At 43.4% G+C, this 15,735-nt stretch overlaps 1 protein-coding gene across 1 annotated transcript in view; it reads right to left on the bottom strand.

Moving 5' to 3' along the window:
- The window catches only part of Myof (myoferlin), a 151,727-nt gene that overhangs the window by 65,000 nt on the left and 70,992 nt on the right, over positions 1–15,735 (bottom strand). The window contains exons 16-21 of the mRNA XM_032891850.1: positions 13,542–13,624; positions 10,759–10,797; positions 9,161–9,285; positions 7,891–8,007; positions 1,695–1,872; positions 314–438 (exon numbers count right to left, since the gene is read on the bottom strand). Of these exons, the coding sequence (XP_032747741.1) occupies positions 314–438; positions 1,695–1,872; positions 7,891–8,007; positions 9,161–9,285; positions 10,759–10,797; positions 13,542–13,624 (667 nt within the window). The remainder of the gene's footprint in view (positions 1–313; positions 439–1,694; positions 1,873–7,890; positions 8,008–9,160; positions 9,286–10,758; positions 10,798–13,541; positions 13,625–15,735) is intronic.

Here is a 15,735-nt window from a genome sequence, read left to right as displayed (position 1 = left end):
TCCTAATGAGAGGCTCTTTGCCACCTTCTCATGTGTTTTCCTCCTCTTAGGCTGGAGGGTGGGTGTCCTGGTGAGCTCTCTCTATGAGGTGGACTGAGGTAACTCCTTAGCAAAGGGTAGAGCGACCGGGGGAAAGGGTGAGCACCACCCCGTGACCTTCTACAAGCTGCAGACCGTTTCCCTCCGTTGTTAGTAAATTGCTCTGTGGTTGACCGTTGTGTTTTAAGATCTTGTACTACCGTTGTCAAGCTTGCAGACTACCCCGTGCTTACCTTACTGTCTGCTAAACGGAAACGCTGGACAGATAACTCACCAGCCGTTCTGCCATGACTAGGAGAGTGTTCACTGCATCCAGGCGATGACTAATATCCTCCCAGTAGGAAGTCAGGGTGACAACAGGCTTTGTGCGGGCCCAAGGTAAGTAGTAATAGTAGTTCCCTGGCAGGGAAGGAAGGTCAGGAGTCAGTGAACATGGACACTTAAAATGGACAACATATTTGCTACATAGAGGTGCTGACAGAGCTACCCGTTAATCCACAGGTTTGGGGAACGGTCTTGGCTCAGGTTTGCTTTGGGAGGTGGAGATTAAACCCAGGGCCTCATACAAGCTAGGACAGTTCTCTACTGCTGAGCCACACCCAGGCACTGCTCTGACACATCGATTCTATTCAGTCGAGCAACAGAGGAATAGATGGTTCTGTTTTGTAAATCTTTCTAAGACACCAGCAAACCGAGGACAATGACCTCAGGATCTGTTTGTGGTTCAGGATCACACAGCCGAACATCCACGGTGGTCACCTCATATGGCATTGTAGAGTAGAGAGCACTGGAGGTTAGAAACACTGTTTCTCCGTGGAAACTGTTCTTCTAAATTACTGCTTTTGCTGGAAGAAGGGCAACCCCACCCCACACCCCGTTCTTCATAAACCTCGGCTGCGTGCATCGGGTTGGCATTACTCAAAGGCTTCCTGTAATTAGGACTCAAGGCTTCACATTTTCTAGGGCATTTTATGTTTTAAATCGGCTCGTACAAAAATCTAGGTAAGCACATAGCAATACTGTTGGACTGCTTATGTGCACAGAGCCATATACACAAACACACAATTAAAAAAGAAAACTGAAGTCTTTTAAAAGAGAACTATGTGATAGGACTGGGTGTGTACTAGCGAGAATCAGAAGCCTGGCTTTTCCAGTGTCTGAGCCAGAGTGTGATTGTTGTCAACTACTGAATCTAAGGGGGACTTGCACTTGGTGGGTACAGCTGCTTTAGGGAGCGTGGTATTTAGTGGGGTCATCACCTTGGGATTTTATGCGCTCTGTTGCACAGCCTGAGCATAGGATTGGGAAGGTGAGATTGAGCTCCTGGAAATGGGGTCTGGATATGGCTATCCTTGACCCCTTCTCTGCCTGTGGGCTAGCCTGGTACACCTGAGTGGGATGAGTAGAGGATAACTTGGAGGAAGCAGTCTTCTGCTTCTACCATGTGGGTTCTGAGGACCGAATTAAGATTGTCTGGATTGGTGGTGGCAATCTCCTTTATCCACTGAGCCATCTCGCTGGCCCAATCCTTTCTTATATTAACCAATGAGATGCTGGGGCTAACGGCCATCAGAGAGAAGATACACTGCATGCCTCTCGTCCTGAGGTGTGCCCACTGTAAGCATGAATAAGAGAGAACTCCACACCAGTCTTACCATCAAATACTGCGCGGCTGTATTGAGTTGTTGATGCCAAAGGTTTACAGGTTGCATCAAATTTGTTGCCATAGTTCCCAATGCTGACTTCAAACTGAATGGCCTCGCCAACATCTTGCAGCATGGTGGCTGAATGGAACACGGCGGACAGGCTGTACTTCCGCCGTCGCTGGTATTTCTGAAGAGGAGGAATAGGTATAAGGTTCAGTCCCACTTCACGTGTCTGTATCCGTATGTGGATGTCCAGCAGATGCAATTCTAAGCCTAGTTAATTAGTGCTGTACAAAATGCTCAGGGCCACGCTCTCGGATCAATCAACTCTCCTTCTCATGTGGGTGGGCAGAAACTCTAAAGTGGTAGGATTATCACCATGGAAATGATTAGCGGCGGCGGCGGCGGCGGCAGGGGGGCGGGCAATGCAAGTGTCTACAAGTCATGGTTTAAACAAATTATGTTACTGTTATAATAGGATGAAAACTCAGAACAACATAGAAAAGGGGGTATTTTATTTTATTATTATTTATTTTGTTGGTGCTTAAACTTAGACCCTTATACATGCTAGGCAAGTATCTACCAGAGAAATAGATCCCCTGCTCCAAAAGGATATATTTAAAATCAATTAATTAAATAAATAATTTTTAATATTGATACACATGAAGAGGGTCTGAATATAACAGCAATACTATCACAGAAGGCAGAGAGATATGGCAACTTTATTTTCTAACTTACACGTGTTTGATATTTCAAGTCACTTAAGTATTACTTTTCTAATCAGAAATAAGAATGAGGATGTTAATTTTCAATTTAAAAATGAGTGAAACTATATTCTGTCTCTTTTCTCTTGCGCCCTCAGCCTCTCTTCTCTCTCTTTCTCTCCATTAGTAATTTAACTGATCTTTTCCTTCTCTTTCTTTCTATACCATGGCCTTTATTCGATGGGATGAATCACTAATTGTGGGTGGGGCTTGCTTGTCTGAGGCGAAAAATTGGATACCTCTTTACAGAGATACCCAGACAACTACCTCAAAAACATTAAAAAACAAAACTAAACTAAGCCAAGATTCTTTTTATTAAGTATAACCAGACATAATTATTTACAGGTTTTTTGAGCTATCACAGCAGTCATTCCAGTTCCCTGGAGAGCATCTATTCTACATCACTAAACGAAGTACTTAAGATAAACATCACGTTAAAGGGAGAGCCTTCCCCATGCACCTTATCTACCACAGTGACGGGAATTCCTCTGTACCCTATCAGTATCCAAAGACATTTCCCCCCTCAATTCAATCAAAACCAAGCAAATATCATGTTACCGTCTAGTCATTGATCATGGCTTACCTGTTTGTCATTGCTCTACGAGTTGTCGAGAATTTTACACAATGTGTCTTTGCACTATTCACCCCTCTCAACTCCTCCCAGGTCCTAGGCTGTATTTAAATTGTCTTTTTCTGTTGAAAATATGTTTACTTCAGTGTGTGTGTGTGTGTGTGTGTGTGTGTGTGTGTGTGTGCCTGTATGTATGTATGTGTGTATGTATGTATGTATGTATGCATGTATGTGTGTGAACCACATCTTTACAGGAGCCATTGGGGTCATAAAAATGCTGGTTACCTTAAAACTGGAATTACAGACAGGCGTAAGCTCTCATATGTGTAGCAATCAAACCCTCTGTAAGAGCTGTAAGTGAGCCAGCTCTCCAGCCATCTGTCCCCCAACCAATGACCTTTTTCTAACAAAATATAAGTGTATGTCTCCATCACTATATAGAGGTTACGACCCCACTCCACATCACTTTTTAAAAACCATCACACACACACACACACACACACACACACACACACTCCCAAAATTCCTAAAATTACCATTTTAGGAATCTGGTTCAAGAGCATCAAGGAACTTTACATTACTGTGCTATAATCACCAATCGCCCAGGCACAGAACTCTTTGCAAAGTTGAAGTTTAAATAAAATCTCTCCATCTCTCCAGCCCCTGGCAACTACCATTCTCTTTCTGTCTCTGAATTCATCTACACCAGCTTCTTTGATGCATGGTATGTGGTTATCCTGTGCTTCGCATAGTTCACTTAGCACAATGTCTTCTATATCATGTACTTTCCCCTTTCCTCAGTACTATTTTGTTATATGAAATTTCTTTTCTTCTTCTTCTTCTTCTTCTTCTTCTTCTTCTTCTTCTTCTTCTTCTTCTTCTTCTTCTTCTTCTTCTCCTCCTCCTCCTCCTCCTCCTCCTCCTCCTCCTCCTCCTCCTCCTCCTTCCTCCTCCTCCTCCTCCTCTTCTTCTTTAATCCAGTCTTCCAGTAATAGACTCACACACAGCTTCCACCTTTTGGCTATGGTGAATACCATTGGCTGTGTAAGTTCCTGCTTCCAAACCCTTTGAGATTCTATAGTGATTCTATTTTTATTTGGGGGGGCCTGCTTCAGGAGTTGTTTTGTTTTGTCCTGAGGCAAGCTCTCACTATGCCTAGGCTGGCTTTGAAATCACAGCCCTCTTGGTTCAGTCTCTAGGTGCTGGGATTTTAAGTATGCCTTCCCATGACTGGCTGTTGTGAGAACTTTTACCATCTCGTAGTCTTGTAGAGTTAGATGGAGAAGGGACAAGTCCCCTAGATAGCTCATGACCATGAAGTCGCCATTTTGGCGAAAGGCGATTTTGATACAGCAGATATGGCAGAGCTCTCTAAGAAGGTTCTGTCAGACACTCCTCTGAGCTCTTGCAAAATTCTTTCTAAATTATTGGCTGCAACCTCAGCTTCACTTTCAATTTCAGTCATAATTTTATATGCAACATAACTTCTTCTTTATAAATGCTAAGCATGATTTAAGAAAAGGGAAGTTGTTTTTAAAAAGAGGAAATATAATTTGGGCTCTGAGTCTGTGATGGAATTTCTAGACTTGGTTAGCTGAAGTGAGACAACCCACCCTAAATGTGAGAAGGGATTCTGGGCAGATCAATAAGAAAAAAGGAGCCGATCATGACATTGACCTTGTCCTGGTTTTTGATGAAGCCATAATAAAAGAGTATGACTAATACAAATAACTTCCTTCTTTTAAATCCTTAGAAAATTCACATTTAAGCTTCCAACTCTTCCAGTATTCTTGAATAATGTATAATAGAGGGGGCTTGATTGCAAGCATGTATGCTTTACCAGCAGCGGGCTCCTGATGAATTGCTTCAGTGTCCCCAGCTCCTCCAGTGCCAAAGCAGTGGACTAAGATAGGGAAGCTTTAAAGACCAAATATCCAGGCTAATTCCCAGGTAATTGGTGCGACCAACCACCACAAGCACCTGCTACTATGCCTTTCTTACCATGATGGAATGTGCTCTCAAACTGTAGGCCAAAACTGACCACTCTTTTCAAGGGCTCGTTTTGTCTCGACAATAGAAACAAACAAACTATCTAAAACCTAATACAGGATTCAGAAGAAAGGGTCGTGACTGATATGGTACCTATCAACTAAGCCAGGGACTGCAGAGAACAAAGAAAGAGCATGCGGTGCTCGTTGAGTGGGGAAGACGCCGTATCTGGCTGAGTTTGTCCTGCACACAGACATGCAAGCCAAGATTCTGTCAGAAACCCCAGGATGTTCTCATGCAATGCCTGCACAGTTGTCCACAGAAGCCTTCCCAGGCTCCTCACCCTGGGTACCTGGCCTCTGGAAAGAAGTTTGGGCTTCTTGCTCTCACCACAATTAGCCAAGACTGGCATACACTGTCGGCCAATGCTAAAGATGGAGCCCTCTTTGGACCACTTTGCAAGTCCGAGCACCATGAGGAGCCTCCCTACCATCTGCTCACCTTCCCAGAATCCAGCTGCTCTAGATGAGGGTAACTGAGAGCTCTGCCAGGACTCAATCCTTTCCTGCTTTCCCCGTGACCTCAGGGTAAGGAGGGGTGGAAACAGGGCATGATTTAGAGAAGCAGGATGCCTCTGCTTTGGTTCTTGGACCTCTCTTAGTAGCAAATCTTGGGGGCAAAACTGCTTACAATCAAGGAAATTACAGAAATATGAAGGTCAACATCGAGGATGAGGATGGAATTCCTCGGGCTCAGCCAAGGCTGATCTTTGCTGGTAAGCAGCTGCAAGACGGACATACTTGGACTACACATTTAAGAAAAGCCTACCTTTCCTTCACCTTGTGTTGAGACTTTGTAGAGGTGTTGAGAAAAGAGGAAGTCGGGACTGGAGAGATGGCTCAGTGGTTAAGAGCATTGACTGCTCTTCCAGAGGTCCTGAGTTCAAATCCCAGCCACCACATGGTGACAACCATCTGGAATAGGATCTGATGCCCTCTTCTAGTGTGTCTGAAGACAGCTACAGTGCACTTACATATAATAAATAATCTTAAAAGAAAAGCAGAAGTCTTGTACCACACCCAAGAAGAGAAGGCAGAGTTAAGCTGTCTGTCCTGAAATGCTCTAATAAACAGAAATGGCAAAATTAATCTCCTTTATTAAAAAATGTCCGTTGGATGAATGTGCTTCTGGAGTGCTTATAGTCAGCCACTTTGACAGACATTACTGTAGCAAGTATGTATTGTCCCAGGAGAGACAAACTGAGGGGTGAAGAGAAAGGCAACCTCAGTAAGAAGAGGGAACATTATCTCTTGAAGGAGCCAAAGGACTGAAATTGGTGCAACCCAAAGGCTGAGCTCCAGATATCCCAGTCTCCAAATGTGTATGATGGAAAAGTCCATCAGTACTGTTTTAGGTGCTAGCCTGACCTAATTGTCCTAGTGGAAGTCAGTGAGCAAGGCCGAGGAAGGTGGGGAAGAGAAGACACAAGCTGGAGTCATCACAGAGAAAGGAGCCTCCCTTGAGGAAATGCTCCCATGTAGTCTCTGCTACAATGAGTAGATGTTCTTCCCATTGCCCCTCCTAAAAGGGATCAGATTTTATAACTGCCAGACATTAGTTGACTTCGAGGAAGGAAACTGTCTCATCTGAGAACTCACGAGAGCTGGACCTGAAAGCTCGGATAATGTGTTCAAGGCATGAACTGGGCCAACCTGTAAGAAGGCAAGTTGGAAATGGACTGGAAGGCTGATTAAACAGACTTAGAGAGCTGCCTGAGTCCATGGTTCTGAGAGCAGCCATTTCACGTCAGCCATCCTACTGTTTACTTCATACAGAGCTCACATCCCCTGTAAAGTTGCTGCTTAGTTTCTCTATAACATGGGAAAAGAAAAGAAATGTCCAGTTCTCAGATTGAACCGTGTAGTAGCCTAAGGGAGTTGAGGACAATCTGGAATGGGCCAGGAGAAGCCCCGGGCAGAGGAGTGTCAGTGAGTCAGATGCTCTCCCAAACAGTTCAGATTTGTGTGTCCCAAGGACATTGACCTGAGGGTCTCAGGAACAGAGAGGTGGACTTAGAAGACTTCCTGTCACGAAGGAAAAAGGGACTTAAAGCCATTGTAAAGTCAGCAGGAAGCAGTCATGTCCTTATCTCTATGGTGCCTGAGATGTAGCAGTTGCCTGTGGAACAAGGTAACTCTGGTATCTAAGACGTCCAGGGGAAGGGATGTTCCTCACAACCTCTCCGCCCAAGGGGACTGCAGGAGCACTCTGTTCTTATGAAAACATATGCGGTGGTCAGACTTTATTTCAAGATTGACTGGATTAACAAACTGAGATTAGTCATGCCTATGGGTATTTCTTGGTGTTTCCAGAGACATGAGGTCTTGGATATAAATAATGGATTATCCTTTGCTGAGTTTATATCATGACACCACTGTGAGGTGGTGACAGTGAGAGGTGCAGGAAGCACATTGTGAGGGACTGTAAGATACTGGCATCCCTTTTTCTGCTCCCTCTCACTGTTGCCTATCCATAATGAAGAAGCTCCTCAGTCACACATGCCTTCCATAATCCTGTTCTATCCAGTTTGCATAGGACTCTTCAACCATGGATCGAACCTACAGAAACAGTGAGCCAAATGAACCCTTTCACCCTACAGTTGTCTATTCTTCAATTTTGGTCAGAGTAACAAAGACTAATACACCAATTAACATCTCAGTGGCTGAAGCAAGCCTCGTTATCTTCATTGGGCTGACATGGATATATCAAGGGAATGCTGGAGGGACTTACTATGAAGCAGATCTTTCTCCAGGTCCCCCATAGACGACTCTTAGTCCCTTCAACCCCTTCCATCCCATGCTATGTTCACACTGACATTTACCTCAACAACCAGAAGGTCATCATTTGAAATGGGCTCAAGCTTCTTTTCTGGTGGTTTCTTTTCAAGGAACGTGTTCAGTTCAACCAAGATCCTGCCTCTGTAGGCCACCCCTTCTCCCTGAAATACAAGAACACAAAATTATTCCCCCAGGCAGGGACCACAGCTGAAGAACCCCTGGTATCTAATCAGGCAGACATTTCTTTAACGAACAAACGAGTCTTTAATACCTAAAGGAGGAGTCATTTACTTTCAGATGGATTCCAAATGATGCCATGAGATGCTAGGGTAGACAAGAGTCTTAGCCTGACTAAGGCTGGAGGCTTTGAAGCCACACTCTGGATCAGGAAGGAGTTTCTGAGGCAGGGTAGTGAAAGAGAATAGGCTCCAAGTCTCCTCCATCTGAGTTCATCAGAACAACCCTGCATTTTTGCCTACTTATTAACATGGATCCCTTTCTCCTCTTCTCATAATAAAGAAACTGCCATGCGGCAACCAGACAAGTCTCAGAATGGCCAGGAAGCAAAAGACCAAGATGCTCTGGGCAGGCCAAAACGGTCAAGGTCAAGTCAAGAGTAGATGCTCCTCCCACCCCACTCAGCAGTGGTGGCCCATAGAATCCCCTGGAGAGAAACAGAAGACTCCCACGTCCTCATCTGTCTTCACTGTCCCCTACCCACAGCTTTCTCTCTGTTAAGAGACATTTGCATCTGCTGCAGTGAAAGGAAGATTTTCCATCTGTGAAATTCTGCTGAGGCACAGCTCAGGGTCTCTCCAGTCACGTCACTGCAGATCCTGGAACATGCACTGGAGAAGGAGGTCAGCACTGGTCATTTGCTTTGCCGATGCTTTCCATTTATGTAAAGTGGAAGAGTGGGCCCTTGTGGGATGCTGCTTACCCCACTTTATTACTCAGTCGCCAGGACCTTTTTCTTTTTCAGACAGGACCTTGCTATACAGCTCTGTCTGACCGAGAACTCACTGTATAGGCTGGGCTGGCTTCAACCTCATAGAGACCTACATGCCTCTGCCTCCTGAGTGCTGAGATTAAAGGTGTGCACTACTATGCCTGGCCTCCCAACCCTTTTATCCTTTAATTCTAAGACTTAAGAAGAGTAAGACTTCCCTCGTTTAATACTTCATCAGCCGAATGGTAGGTCTGTGTTAGGGGTGGAGATTGTAAGTGCCTCTTACATGAGATACTTATTACTTTTATAAGAAGGAATCCCATTAACCAGTGTCCACCAATCACAGTCCTAACTGATAAACCAACCTTTCCTGAATTCAGCTCATCATAGGGATCTGGAAATCCTGTGTACTCTCTGGGGCTTCCATAAAGGTTCAAGTAACAAGGTCCAAATGTTGGGACGAAACCCACCTCAGTCTCTCCTGTATTTGCTGAGATATAAACATCATTATTAGACTCCAGGTCTTTCACATTCAAACTATGGAAATAAATATTAGTTATTAGTCAGTTAGGTGAAATGAAGTTTTTCCTCTAGTTTGTGAATTAGTTGCATTAGTGAAAATTATGAATACTGTGGGACCTGCTGCATTTTCATTTCACTATTGTTTTAATATTTTAAACCAAAAAAATTTGGGATAATTCAGACAAACTTATCCTTACAAAAAGAATGTTATACAAATGAAAGAATCGTAAGATTTTCAAGTTGTTCTTCACATTTTTTGCAAGTTTATAGCTGACATATTAAAAATTTTGTCATATTTGGAGTAAGAGATAAATGTTGTTTTAAGAAGCCATTTAGAAGATGTACCTGATTTACTTAGTATCATCTATAAAGATGTCATTTAACCTTACGTAGTATGGTAGGTACTGTTAAAAATATACTAAAAATTTAACTCTTATCAGTGAGTTCCTTACAGTTGAAAGACTGTATTACTGTTCTGAAGTGTTAAATGGATTACCATTCATTGCTTTCTCTCCCCAATGATCATCTGATCAACTCTGTCTCAGCAAGATTACCCCTCAATAAAGGGTACTGGGGGCAACGCAACGAAACAGCCAATCAGGAGGAAATCGGGGGTGACCATAGTGGATAGAAATGTTTTCTTCATCAAGCTGAACGGCTCCCAAATGGGAGAAGGATGGATAGATTTTCCTCCAAAAAGCAGAGTTAGGAGCCTTCTTGGGTGACACATGGAGGCCAAAGTTTGGCTTACTAGTTGGATTTTATGTCTTTAACATGCAGTGATGAAGGGCAGGGTGTTAGGCAGGAATAAAGGACTGAACCAGGGTGTCTCAGAGATAGAATGTTCGTGCTAGAAGGTTACTTAACGTCCAGTGCTTCTCCACCCCAGAGCCCTCATCTAGAGAAACCCTAACATCTGCCTGAAGAGAACTGCGATGGTCAGCATTGAGCAAACTTGCAAAAAACGGCAAGGCCTGCATAAACCCAAGTGCACGCTGTCATAGTCTGCACTGGGGAGGCGTGAAAAGTGCAAAGTACGCAATCTCCCAACCTAGAGACTCACGTTGAAAGTGGGCAGGGATACTTCACACATTACTGTTATAGATTTAATCGTGCCCGGTGTCTCTACCCATTGAATATGTGCGATAATGGAAAGTATTCTATCTCACAAACAAGTACTTGCAGTAAAGCTGCACAGGGTGCTGTGCATCTAGATGAAAATATTCAACAGGGCACAAGGGCTGGCTATCGAATGCGTTTTAAACGTAGCCATGCAGGACCAACATACATCACTCATGAAGCACTCTAACGCTTAGCCCAACGGTATTTGAGAGGGCGAAACATCAAGGAAAAGGTTTTTAAGGTGAGGAATTAATACATTCTTAGTAAGAAGTCAGAGGACAGGAAGCTGTAGAGGACAGCAAAATCACAAAGCGTAAACCTGTATATGACGCAGCCCCAGTTCCCGAGGATGAGAAATCTATGTAGTAAAAACATGATTGGTTATAAAAACAAGAGAAACAGAGAGAGTTTAAAACACACACCACAAAGTTAATCGTGTTCTGTGCAAACAGCAAGGAATCCCCAGTCCACACCCACATCCCACGGAGCCCTTTACATGTGTACTAGTCTCAGCAGTCAAACGTCAACTGGCTCAAAGCCATGTGAACAATCAGAGCTTGCCTGCTTCAAAGAGCCCAGCGTTTGAGAAGAGCTGGCTTCCCACAGCCACAGGAAGCGAGTGAAGTTACCGACACAGCATGCTTTTTTTTAATAAATCATTTACATGTCCCTCACTGGGACCATGGCCAGAAAACGCAAGTTATTTTGGTTTGAGGCAATAGAAGCAAACACCTGTAGTTAAGCTTGGATTATGTGACGCAGAGCATGGTTGTTTCTGTGTGTGTGTGTGTGTGTGTGTGTGTGTGTGTGTGTGTGTGTGTGTGTGTGGCGGCAGGGAGGGGGAGTTGAGGGAGAAGGGGTCTGCTCCTTGAGTTTTGCAGCCCTAAAGGAGGCTACTTACAGGACCTATAATGGCAGAAATTCTCAAGAGAAGGGGGCTGGAACTGTCTCTAACAATTTCTGGATTGGTACTGATATCATCACTGAGTAAGAATACGTTTAGCGGTATTTCTTGATCCAGCACCATTAGATATTGCTTAGTGACTCTCTATAAGTGGGTTGGATTGCTTTTGCACATTCTCTATACAGATGTGGAACTTTCTAACCTCTACTGGTTCTAACCTATATTGGACGGATCCATATTGCCCACTTATCAAGAGGAGGCTCAGAGCGTGCCCGCCCTTCTTCTGTCCACTCTTTATCTCTATTTTCTGTTCTACGTTTCAGAAGGGTGGTGGCATTTGCATTCTGTTCAGAACTGGGGCTGTGGGTTTAAAAAAAACAAAACAAATAATTCTTATGATATAGTAACCATTTTAATACTTGTTTTCTGCAGAGAAAGGGATCGTGATTCCACTTCCTTTGCTGAAGCTCCCCAGTCTTATGGTCCCTTCAGCAGAGAATGTGAGGATGGAATCTCTCTCTGACTTTCAATTGTTTGCTTAAAATAATGACACACGTGGCTTTGTATTTGAACATGCATTTCTGTCAGGCTCTTTGCTTTCCCTGAGATTCATACTTGTCTTTCTCTTTAACACTTTAAGATATGAAACCAGTATCTTCTTTAGCCTAGGATCTTCCAGGTTTTTTACTTTGGTTGGGATAGAATCTATTTTTTTTTCTTATTTTACATGTATTAGTGTTTTTGTCTGCATGCGTGTGTATGTGTTAATCACGTATGTACAATGCCTGCAGAAGCCTGGAAAAGGCTTCAGAGCAGCCTGGAACTGGAATTCTGGATGGTTTTAAGCCACGTTGAGGTCTCTGTGCAATACAATAGCAGTTACGTCTTCTTAATCCCTGAGCCATCTCTGCACTCCCATACCGATGCTCTTCAAACACCGGTGCTCTTAGAACACGTAACGACGATAAAAGGAAAAACTTCAGTTCCTCCAGACAAATTTTCTTCTAAATTACTTCACTTTACTCAATATAATATAATATAATATAATATGATATGATATGATATGATATGATATAATAATATAATATATATAATATATAATGTTTAATATACTGTCCCTTGCGAAACTCAAGCTGCAGGTATTGGTGTGCTTGTGTTCATTTTTTCAATTATTATTTTAACTGCTTTCCTTTCTTTACTTTAGTCCTTAGATATGCACCGCTCCATAACAACAGGTACAGCCATCTGAGGACACTCTGTGCTGACAATCAAGACAGTTCTAAAGCAGCTCCTGGCAAAAAGGTTTTGGATGGGAGCAAGAGAGCTAAAAATTTATAACTTGTTATTTGCTTCCATTCTTAGTCATTTTGCTGTTTATCACCAAGACATCATTGGCATGGCTCACTGGCCTTATGTGTGTGTGTGTGTGTGTGTGTGTGTGTGTGTGTGTGTGTGTGTGTGTGTGTGTGTGTGTGTGTGTGTGTGTGTATGTGTGTGTGATGTATGTGTGTGTGTGTGTGTGTGTGTGTATGTGTATATGTGTGTATGTATGTGTGTGTGTATGTGGGATTGTGTGTGTGTATGTGTGTATGTGTGATCGTGTGTGTGTGTGTGTATGTATGTATGTGTGTGTATGTATGCATGTGTGTGTGGTGTGTGTATGTGTGTGTGGTGTGTGTGTGTGTGTGCATGTGTATGTGGTATGTATATATGTGTATATGTGTTGTGTATGTGTATGTGTGTGGTGTGTGTATATGTATGTATGTGTGTGTATATGTATGTCTGTGTATGTGTGTGTGCATATGTGTGAATACTAGGGATCAAACCCAGTACTTTATTCTCTAGGCACGCACTCTGATGATTGGCTACATTGCCAGCCTTATCTCTCATTCCTATTTTGAGACAGGGTCTTGTTAAGTTGCCAGGCTGGAGGGAGACTTCCTGTGTAGCACAGACAGGTCCCAAATGTGTGGTTCTCCTGTCTTAGTCTCCTCTGTAGCTGGGGTCACAGTCCTGGCCATCCAGCCCACATGCATTTTCCTTTTAAGGCATCAAGCCTACTTCTAAGTGACTGCCATAGCCCATGCTTTCCGTGTAAGTCTGCTCGCTAACCATTGCACTGCCGGAGCACTGCGACTGTCATTGTTCTGTCCTAGAAGCTTTGAGTCCTGCTTGGCTCTGGTCCTCAGGTCGCTTACCTTCTACTTCTCCCCCAGAGGCAGCAATTTTAGAGAGGTACAGGTATGTTGTCCCAACTACATCATTTTTGGTAAGCCGGTCCCTGTGTAAAACAAGAGGTTACGTCCTCCGCCTGTGAAGTTATAGCTTTAGTTCAGTAATATTAACTGAGAGTTAGAAGACTCCAGATCTCAAAAACTGTCCTGTCCAGTGGCGTCAGACCTTACAGTACTCACGGATTGTGTGGAAACTTGCCACCCTCATCTGCCCAGCCTCCATTCAGGAAAGCTCAGCTAGAGGCCAGGAGTACACACAACTACACCTGCGTCTAATGCCGATGACTCGCTCGCCTCTCTAGACACCACGGTCCAGTCAGACGAGGCATTCTGATGTCATGAAACTGAGATTAGCCAGAAAAGAAGGAGGATTTTCAAATGGCCCCAACTGACGTCACTGTCATAAAAGGAACGGACTAGTTATATGATGTTACATTACGAATTTATTAACGGGCTGTAATCATATTGTGTAAAATAGTCAGATATATCTTACCATATCTATGGCAATTTTTATGGTGCTTAAAATGGCTTAACGAGTATTATGGGCTTTATCTAAGGATCTATCAAAGAGAGAAAAAGTTTCTCTTTAATTAAATTCAAATGTGTACTGAGCACCTCCTCCTGTATGACAGAGGTTGCTTACCAGAGCACAGCCGCTTGACTAAAACTTAAATCTTCCCTACATTGTGGAGAATTTTTGCCAATATTCACTACAAGTACAAAAATGAATGTGTACCTTTCTTTAGGTATCCTAGAGAGGCTTCAGGTTTGGGAATGTACTACGAACATTGATCTGTTTCATTCCTTTTATTCCTTAACCATAGAGTGGTATGCCCTTTCTGAAGCCTAAGGCTCTGTGTTTGGGGGAAAGGCCATAGAATACTATCTTATAGGAAGCAACCAAGTCAAGTAATTTGTTAGGAAACCATTATATACAGCTATTAAATCATAAACAATGTTCATAGGCTTGAATGTTTTCTGCCTCTTCAGATAGGTTTAGGGTCCTCCCCTTTGTTTTTCTAATACCCTTCAGTATATGCAATCTCAGATCTGGTCCCAAGGATCCCCCAAGGACACTGGGACCCTCTGTGTGCCCTCAGCTATTCCCATGCTCTGAAGGGGGCAGTGAAGGGCAGGAATTCATAGAAACCATAGGAGATGCTGTAATGATTCACCCAGCAGACACCCAGCTCTAGAATCAGTAGGCCAGAGTGGATACCTAAGCCATTAAACCAGAGCTAAACCCATACTCCCAAGGATCCCTCTGGCCCTGGAATCCCTTGTAGTATATGACCTGGGGATCCCTATGCCTTGAAACTTTAATGTAAATTAAAGAAGGGGACATTTTGTTCTCAGAGCTCAGTTGCAGCTCTCAATTACGATGTGGTCACAAAGTCTCTCCTTCACCTAGCCTGTCATCCTAACATGAAAATCAGATGCATTTGACCAAAGGAGAAACGTGGGGTTACCACACAACATATGAGCCCAGCCGGGTCCATTATCACCATGTGTTTGTGGACAAGCTACCTGGCCCCTCTGAGCCTCAGTGTCCTTGCTATAAAGTGAAGCTGAGAGCAGTCCCTGCCCCACAGCGCTACCATGGAGATCAAGATGACCGTGTTTGCACCTCTCCCTCAGAGGGCTGAGGGCTGTCAGTTGAACACTCCATCCAACAAGACATTCTATGAATGGTCTTATGGTGGCTGTTTGGTTCTGAGAGGTTGTTCTAGTAAGAATTCTTCAATAAATCTCCCCCATTCCTTCTTCCTCCCTCTACATTCCCCTTTTCTTGAGCCTTACTATGAAGCTCAGCATAGCCTAGAACTTACAATTCCCCTCAGCCTTGTGAGTACTAGGACCACAGGCGTGTGCTACCATGCCTAATTTAGTGAATTTCTCCCCTCTTCAAGGCCTAACTTAATGAATTTCTCCCCATTTCAAGGCCTAACTTGATGAATTTCTCCCCACTTCAGGTAAGCAACTTTCTCAATTTTCCTTTTTAATAATAACAAAGAGTTGTTTTTAGATATTTTGATGATTCTTCCTAAAACTTGGTTTACTCTATTTCTGGTCTATTTTGAATACCCTAAAGGATTTGGGCATTTTTCAAGTGACTACCTCTTTTAATTGGTTTATGAACAACTGAACCAAGAATTCT

The sequence above is a fragment of the Rattus rattus genome, chromosome 2 (assembly GCF_011064425.1).
Source record: "Rattus rattus isolate New Zealand chromosome 2, Rrattus_CSIRO_v1, whole genome shotgun sequence".
Lineage (NCBI taxonomy): Eukaryota > Metazoa > Chordata > Mammalia > Rodentia > Muridae > Rattus > Rattus rattus.
The sequence above is the reverse complement of the archived record's forward strand: the minus strand, read 5'-3'. Positions and strand labels throughout refer to the sequence as shown.